Here is an 8766-nt window from a genome sequence, read left to right as displayed (position 1 = left end):
CACTCAGTTGTATAATGAATGGAGCTATGCAGCTTCCTATTCGGGCCCATGTGGAGCAGACTCCTGTGGCCGTATTCCTGAGCACCGTTGGGAAGACCTCAACAGTGTAGGCAAGCAGGAAATTCGTAGTGCCCACGATGCAGAATTTACCAATCATCTCCAATGTGACCCACAACCATCGTAGTGCTGAGTCAAAAAGGCACAAGTTACAAGTTACAATCATGAGTCTGTATAGGCTGTAATACAGGCCTATGTGCAGCACGGTGACGCTCCCCCAGAAAGCACAGTAGATAGTACATGTGGTGTACACTTTCTTGAATTACAAAGATAAACTGGCAGTGAATATGAAACTGCTCCATGAGTTTATAATCCACAGAAGAGACGAGGTCAAGTCTCACTGGACAAATGCAGTACTGTGGTTTGTTAACAGATCAGGCTAAAAGCTTGTCTTTTTGCCAATATATTTATGTCTGCATTTAAGCTATAGCAATAAATGTGTGCTATTAAAGCATAACACCAACTTAAAAAATGTGTCTTTTCATTAAAAAAAACTAAGGCGTTTCAGAGATTAACCGGAATTATTATACGGCCCTTCACAACGCAAGTAGAGCGCTCCATTGATTTGAATGGGATTTTCCAACGTTCTACCGGTCATTATTTTTTGATAGGGGACCTCTGAGAAAAATAATGACCGCTGCCAATAGCAACGGAATTCGTGCTTGTAATACAGGTCTTTCATATCACTCCGCAGTGTCCGCACGTACGTAGTAGCGGACTCTATCTCTGTCCCCGTCACTGTGAGAGAAGTTGGGGGAATCGCTCGTGAAGTTAACGTGAGTCCGACTTTCAACTTACCCAGAGATTCACCACCTCCAACTGCACCTTCAGCTAAGTAGCTAGGCTAGCTACTAGCCTTACTGCTACTAACCTAGCCAAACGTTGCCAAGTAACGCACAAACTTTTGGGAACAATTTGCAGCGGAAGTCATTAAATAAACCTTTCGGCCCTCGTAAAAGTGTAAGAAGTTTATGTAGGGCGAAACAAGACCCCAGTTCTCCCTGTCGGTACTTATTTTCCCGATAATGACCAGCGTTCTATACATTATCCCTTACTTATTATACGGCTCTTCACAACGTAAGTAGAAGCTCCGTTGATTTGAATGGGATTTCCCAACGTTCTACCGGTCATTATTGTCTGATAAAGGACCTCTGAGAAAAATAATGACCGCTGCCAATGGCAACGGAGTTCGTGCTTTCTACGTACACTCCGCGCGTACGTAGTAGCGGACACTATCTGTCCCCGTCACTGCGAGAGAAGTTGGGGAAATTGCTCGTGAAGTTAGCGTGAGTCTGACTTTCAACTTACCCATAGATTCACCACCATTCCTCCTCTCCAACTGCGCCTTCAACTAAGTAGCTAGGCTAGCTACTAGCCTTGCTAGTAGTAAAATTTCCCGATAATGACCAGCGTTCTATACATTATCCCTTACTTACAGCCCCGTTGCCATGGTAGCGTTAGGCATACCAAAATGGAGGAAAGTTTGGATGCGTTGGCTGTTTCAAAGCGAGCGGATTAAAGGAGACATAAAAATTAGCTGATGTCCTGGGATAATTTCACTTATACCAACGTCCCCAGGTAATTCTAATCCCCTGCAAATAGGGCTTTTGTCAAACAAACTTGCGGGCCTAAATACTGGTATTCTTTTCTGGATTTCTAGACGCTGTTGTAGCAACAGTTTATAAAGGTACCTTCCTAGTTATAGCACCCCCTGCTGTTATTGCGCTAATGGAAGAATGACCCATCCTCAGACCCTCCAACATGGCAAGAAAACACACACACACAAAAACAAAAAAAACATGGGACAAAAAGAGAAACCATAAGAGGGAGAGTCCCCCCCATGTACGGACAGGCTATAGATAGACCCAGGTCTGCAGACAGGGCTGAAGACTGCACTACTAACGCCCGGTCCATCAGTGATTGCCGCAGGCATCTAAATTTTACAATCAAAGCCATAATAAGGTCGGAAGCATTACACACCTCAAGAAGATGTAATAATAACAGGTGGTAATGATGGGTCTCAAAAACAGCATTTGAAAAAAAAATCTCTCCACTCTGGGACCATATTTCAAAAATGATTATTTACAGACCCCTTAATAGACAATTTACGGACGAAAGACGTCTCAGATATGCGGACCGGGGGCCAAATGCGGCCCGCGAGGTATTTTTTTGTGGCCCGCGAGAAGATTTCTTATTTATATTATATGCGGCCCGCCGGTAAATTGCATTGAACACATTAGAACAACATTTCCCATGATTTTCCAATGCCGCTCTTCACTCCAAGGACTAGCATAGCGGACCGTGCGGACGTGAGAATGACAACATCAGACAGAGGAGGGAGATGCAGCGCTTCTGCAAACGACTTATCAACTTTTTTCAACAAAGACACGGACTTAAAGCAGCGGACTGAGAGAGAGGAGCTTCTGAAACAGTCAGTGATGCCCTGAACCAAAATGAGATTAATTACAAATTTAAAAATGCTTAAGAAGAAGCTTAAAAATGTGCAGATAGGTAATGTGCCGTTTATCTTAAGATATACGATAGCAAACAATAAAAAGTTGCTAAATCATAATTGGCTTAATAAAAAAGGCTAAATCTGTTGAGGCCCCCGACCAACACTGGGTTTGCATTTTTGGCCCCCGCTCCAAATGAGTTTGAGACCCCTGACTTACATGGAGGGATGGCAGGCAGTAGCAGCAGACACACTCCTCCCAGGACCATAGCGCTGAATGTGAAGACCTTACGGGGACTGTGCTTTATAGAGAGCCAAGTGATAAAATAGGCCGGGAACTCCACCATTGCAGATATACAACTGCCCAGATAGGGGTCAGGGGTGAGTTTGGATGTGTTCAAGGTCACCCCGAAATAACCAACTGACACACTAAACCTGTATGGGGAAAAGTCTAATGTAAATTCCAATTATTCACACGGTTATAATGTGTAAAAATCACCAAATGAAACACAGAATCATTGTTGTGGTTCTGATGTTGCTGGTTTTGAACAAATCCAACACAGTGTAGCGTTTCTCCTTTTCGGGTTTTGGGCCTTGGGTCTGCAAAGGATGTAAATGGTACAAGTCACTAAGCACTAGGTTTTTGAATATGTCTGGCAGTGGGAGTAAAGAAGAAAAAATCCACATGTTACAAGAATCAATCAGGTCTGCAGATCAAACTGTATTGTGACAAGATAAAGAATTGAGAAAGAATTTAGGAGGAATTTGAAGAGCATTACGTGGTTATATTTTGAAATATTGTTTTACCATTTCTTCTTCAAACACAACTGGTGGAACGTCGACTTTGTTCATATCAGCAGCTTTTCTCACAATGGCCTCAGCCTCGTCCACTCTGCCCTGAGACAGCAGCCAGCGGGGAGACTCTGGGATCACCCTGCACCATTTAACAATAAATTACAACGGAGCACGTTACGTTGTTTTTCATTTATGTTTTTAAGCTCATTTGCAGACCCTGTGTTTCCTATAGACTGGGCAAGTTCCAAAGGGCCCCGCATGGCCCCGTGTCTTAGTCAAATCACTGTCTGGACGATCACTCACTGATTTAAACTATCTCCTCATTGTGTCTCGTAGAGAGCAGTCCCATGTATTCCCAGATGTTCCTATCATTCAAAAATACCTAATAAAAACAAATGTGTGTTTGCTTTGAGCGGCTCACGCCTCCTCAGACCTGACTGTAACTTAACTGGAATCGGGGACGTCTCCTGCTTGTCTCCATGGAGATGTGGACAAATATGAGATTCAAATAGGTTATCTATCAGGTCCTTATGCAAATCCATTCTTTGATTACCCATTACGTCACGTTTTGTACTGCTGGAAACATTCTGGATTTTATAATCCAAATGTTATACAGCCTTTTAGTTCTAACCTGCAGGTTAACCTTTGAGTTCTACCCTGCTAAATATATGCCACCAGGATCTCAGTGGTATGATAAGAAACACTAGTTGAAACACGTTTCAGTTGGTTGTGGACATTTACAGAGGAGAAAAATACACATTTGCATTTTTTTTCTTTAGTGACCAAGCTTAACTTTTACTTTATAGGTCAATTAGAATTTTTTTTTAATATTTCCATTTGCTAAATGCCAGAAGAATGAGGGATAGAATTGTTTTTAGATTTGTTTTTACAAAGTCAGAAGTTTACATCATCCTTTGGTGCAATTTTAAGACACCTGAAGGTACAGGTTCATTGGTTTAGACAATGATGGAAATGTCCAGTCATCATACAGATCAGAAAGAAGGCGGGTTCTGTGTCCCAGAGGTTAACTTGCTGTGGTTTGAAATGTGAATATCAAATACCAAGAACAAAAATGTGGTGGGGGGTGCAAAAAGTCCATTGGCCCTGCTGCTCACTTGTCACTGTTTCAATCTTTAAACGCAACAAGCTAAAAGAAAGTGGCCTAATTCCATTGCATGTTGCATTTCAGAATCGCTTGTGCATTTTAACATTTATACAAATTGCTAAAATGTTCACCCAGTTATCAATAGTTTGACTCTTTTTTGTGCTGTTTATTGTTTCACTTCCGTATTGGACACTGACAGGACCGGACATAGACCGAGGCAAACATTTTCAAATTGATTCCGTGCCACCAGGATATTCCAAAGAGAAATCAGTGAATCAGAATTCAATGGAACTTTCCAATATCTATGCCAGGTGCTAGAGATCAAAGAGTCAAAAGACCAGCTTGTGAGGTGCGCAAACGCAGAGGTTCGCACAGGACGCCGCTGGAAAGCAGAAGAAGAGGTCAAGCGGCCTTTTAGTACTGTAGTTTGCAGTACAAAGAAGTTCTGGGAAAGGTTAAGCGCGGGAGGTCAGGATTGGGTTCTGGGGACAAGATACTTTTTTGGTCTAAAGCCACAAGGGAGCAAAGGAAGACTATGGTGGTCGAAGAAGTCACGCAGGAAGAGCATGACCAGCTGTACATCAAGGCAGTGTCACAAGGCAACCAAGGGGACGAAATGGGATGCTGTCGCAAGCAGGGGCATCAGCTGGGCAGACATTTTGCATCTCCCATAGGCCCGCCTGAGCTTCCTACTGAGGGTAACGTGCGACACGCTTCCATGCCCTCGGAACCTTGCCCTTTCCTTTGCATCAGAGAACAAGTGCCCTCTGTGTGGAAGCGGAAGTGCAGGCCTTCAGCGCATTTTGTCAGGGTGCAAGGTGGCACTTTCCCAAGGTCGCTACAGTTGGAGACACACCAACCATATCATCACACAACCAAGTCCTGCGTAAACTGGCGGAGTAACTGGAGACCTGTAGAGTAGCTGCAAACAACAGCAGGAGGATTCAGACACCATACCTCCAGTTCGTGAAATCAGGTCAAGGGCACCAGAGACAAGCAGCCAGAACGCATGCTCTTATGCCAGGACAGGACTGGGAGATGATCGTGGATCTTCAGCTGGTCTTCCCGTCAGAGATTACACAGACAACACTCAGGCCCGACACAGTGCTTTGGTCGAGGCAGCAGAAAAGGGTCCTCATCATAGAGCTAACTGTCCCGTGGGAGGAGGGAATCCAGGTGGCAAACGAGTTCAAGAGGCTGAAATACACAGAGCTTGCAGCAGAATGCAGAGAGGTGGCTACTAAACCCTGTAGAGGTAGGCAGCAGGGGCTTTGTGGGGAAATCCATGCTGCGCTTGCTCAGAGATGTCGGGATCGCAGGAGCAAAGCTGAGGAGGGCCATTAAGGAGTTGGCGGAAGAGGTGGAGAAGACAAGCTTCTGGTTGTGGGTGCTGAGGAAGGAGGAGATCTGAGGGACAACACAAAGTAGGGTCAGCTGCAGGGGGTGGCAGGGAGACGTCCCTATTCAGCCACCGCCCCCCCACCGGGAGATGTACTGGCTAGGGGGCGAAACATCAGTGAAAGGTGGTACCAGCTGACCTGAAAACGCACCATAGGAGGTGCGTCAACCAAAAGGATGGAGCAGGAATAACATCACATGTATACTCATAAATGCCATTAATTACATAATTGATTGCTGACATGAAACTCACCACCAGAATGGGAGGTAAAGCAGGATTGGCAGCGAAATTGCCATTTGAAAAGATTTCCAGTCACGCATGAAAAAAGCCAAAAGCGGCATCAGCAGGTATCCCGTTGAATAAGTAAAACCTGTGCCCAGTGTGAAGAACAACAGCCGAACATTCCCAGTGAAAATCTCAGATCCTTATATTGAGAAAAAAGTTTTAGTATGAATGAAAATGAACCAATGATTTGGTTCATACCTGCGACAAAAGCAGCCACAAAATTGGCCATATTTCCAACACCAGTAAATAACATCAGGACCGCGAACATGGCCCACGAAGTTGAAAAGGCTTGAAAAAACATAAACAATGCCTGTAGAGCCATGGTTGTGAAAAGCACAGGCTTTCTGCCAAATCTACAGAATGGAGGAAGTAAAATACACTGTTATATGAGCTGTTGGTATTTCAAGTCCAAGCTGAAGTGTCCATTCGTATGTTTGAGATCATGAACATTATTCTTACCTGTCAGATACTTGTCCAAAAATGAAGCTGCCAACAAAACATCCAATAAAATAAATTGTGCTTGTGAACGGCTGTTTCCACTGGTCGTTGCACACAAGGTCAAACTGAAAATAAATTTGTACAACAGAAATCATATGGGCTTTAAGAATACTGCCTGTGTGTACTAATATGCATATATCAGAATAAATGAATGATGGAACAAATGAACACATGAATATGTGTGTGCAGGAGTGTCAGTGGAATTTACACATGATTAATGAATTTGTTTCTCATATGAACTATTGTGTGGATGTCAGAATGCAGACAGAAATTTGCCTTGTCAGAGGAGAGCCTGTTGTACAGGCGTCGATGCTCTTTTGGCTCAGACATTTGCATCTCGAGCAATACCTCAGTGACTATAGTGGACTGGTAGATGTCTTTGCTGTAGCTCCAGCCGTCCACACAGGGCTCCTGCTGCAGCTCAGTGAGGTTCACGTCATCAGGAGAAGAACCTTGAGCCGACAGATTCATGACCACATCCAGCCTGTACCTGCTGCAGCGGCTGCGCTCCTCCACACTGTTCACCACCTTAGAACAAGAGACATGCACACACCTTTTAAGTATAGGGTGCCTTCAGGCCAGAGGCCATCAGCAACTTATACATTTACTTAAGTAGAGTACTTGAGGATCTGTACTATACTTGAGTAGAGTTACAGATCAGAGCTTTGTACTTTTACTTCAATTACATTGACAGATGCAATGTTTCGGCAGCTAGAAGGTCCAGGGTTCAATTACCGGCCAGAGGGGGCGTTTCTGTGTGTTTACATGTTCTTCCTGTGTCTGCGTAGCTTTCCACCGGGTACTCCGGTTTCCTCTACCACTAAAAACATGAACAATAGGCCAGAATAAATGCAGTGAGTGAGTGGTTGGCGATGGCACAGACTTCCACCAGTCTACCCCAGGACAGCTCTGGCTACAATAGTAGCTTACCACGCCGAGTATGGAGTGAATGAATGATTACAGTGTAGCGCTTTGAGAAACTTGGTAACACAGGCTTTCACATGTAAGCCGTTATTATTATTATTAGATTTTTTTTGGCAATGTTTAACAAGCATTATGTCTCCAGGATACCAGTTGTCTTTTTTTTTAATTACAAAGCACCTGCTCTCTCACTCTACTATATTCAAAGGATAAGATAAGCCAGGTCATACCAGTGTAGCTGACACACACAGTAAACAGCAGAGAGAGAAAGAGGGCTGATGCACCCGTTTATTGACAGTCATAGTTCTATGTCACAACCTCAAGCACACACGCCACATTTTAGTGTGCTGTGTGCGCATGAAGACTACCACTGTTAAAATGCCATAAAACAAGCAGCTGATACAGCTGGTTTTATTTGCCATTTTCTGCCAGCTGCATTTGTGGCTACTGTGTTCCACATTGTTTTCCTGGAAGCTTTTGTACGTCTTTGCCGTGTTTTGTGGGGTTTGGTGGATTTTTTTTTATTGCAGATTGTTCTTAAGAAAGCAGCTTTTTAAAAGTAAACAAACAGCTAGCTTTGAGCTAATGACATTTGTGCTACGGTTTCCTCTACCTTCAAAAACAGGCCAAACATTTTTTTGTACGGTTGTACAATGACAAATAAAGCACTTACTTACATGCGGCATATCTTTGGTTCTTGAAGAAGCAGCTATAACCCAGGCCCACTCCACACAATGCTTAAAATAGAAACAGGTAGAAGAATACTCACACTGACTGGGATGACAGCTTCAAGCCACTCCTGGGTCAGGTTGCTCGGAGGAATAAAACACTGGTGCTTTGGAGTGTCATACACAAAGACGATCCCCAGACTAAATGGGTTTGAGATCATGCTCAGACAAATAGAAAAAAACATAATCTTCTGAAAAAGGCCCCATTCACCCAAGAAGGCAATTGCTTGGTCAAAATCCTTCATGATTCCAGCATCACTTCCGCCCCACACGGTTCTCAGGTATCACTGTGGTGTCCTTTGATCAGGCAGTCTTGTTGATTCAAGTTGAATCATTAAAACAGTTCAAGCATTTGGGTCTTGGATAATTATTAATGCATTTTAGATCTGGTTTACTTGAATGTTGGATTTTTGTGGATTAGTTTTCATTTTTGGTGTCTTTTTCTTTTCGATTTTTGTTTTGTTTTGTTTTTTAGAGCAATTAGAATTAAAAAAAAAAAAAAGTATTTGTTTGAGATATAGCATTT

At 43.4% G+C, this 8766-nt stretch overlaps 1 protein-coding gene across 1 annotated transcript; it reads right to left on the bottom strand.

The window, feature by feature from the left end:
* Positions 1 to 3210: 3210 nt before the first annotated feature.
* LOC306970789 (organic cation/carnitine transporter 2-like) lies at positions 3211 to 8401 on the bottom strand (the record flags this gene model as incomplete). The annotated part of the gene is made up of 6 exons (XM_079566819.1): positions 3211 to 3228; positions 3317 to 3443; positions 5656 to 5816; positions 6564 to 6656; positions 6940 to 7119; positions 8282 to 8401. The coding sequence occupies 6 exons, from the start codon at positions 8399 to 8401 to the stop codon at positions 3211 to 3213; spliced, it is 699 nt and encodes a 232-aa protein (XP_079422945.1).
* Between the last annotated feature and the right edge of the window lie 365 nt (positions 8402 to 8766).

The sequence above is a fragment of the Gobius niger genome (genome assembly GCF_951799975.1).
Source record: "Gobius niger genome assembly, chromosome: 11".
Classification (NCBI taxonomy): domain Eukaryota; kingdom Metazoa; phylum Chordata; class Actinopteri; order Gobiiformes; family Gobiidae; genus Gobius; species Gobius niger.
This window is presented reverse-complemented; position numbering and strand designations above follow the sequence as displayed.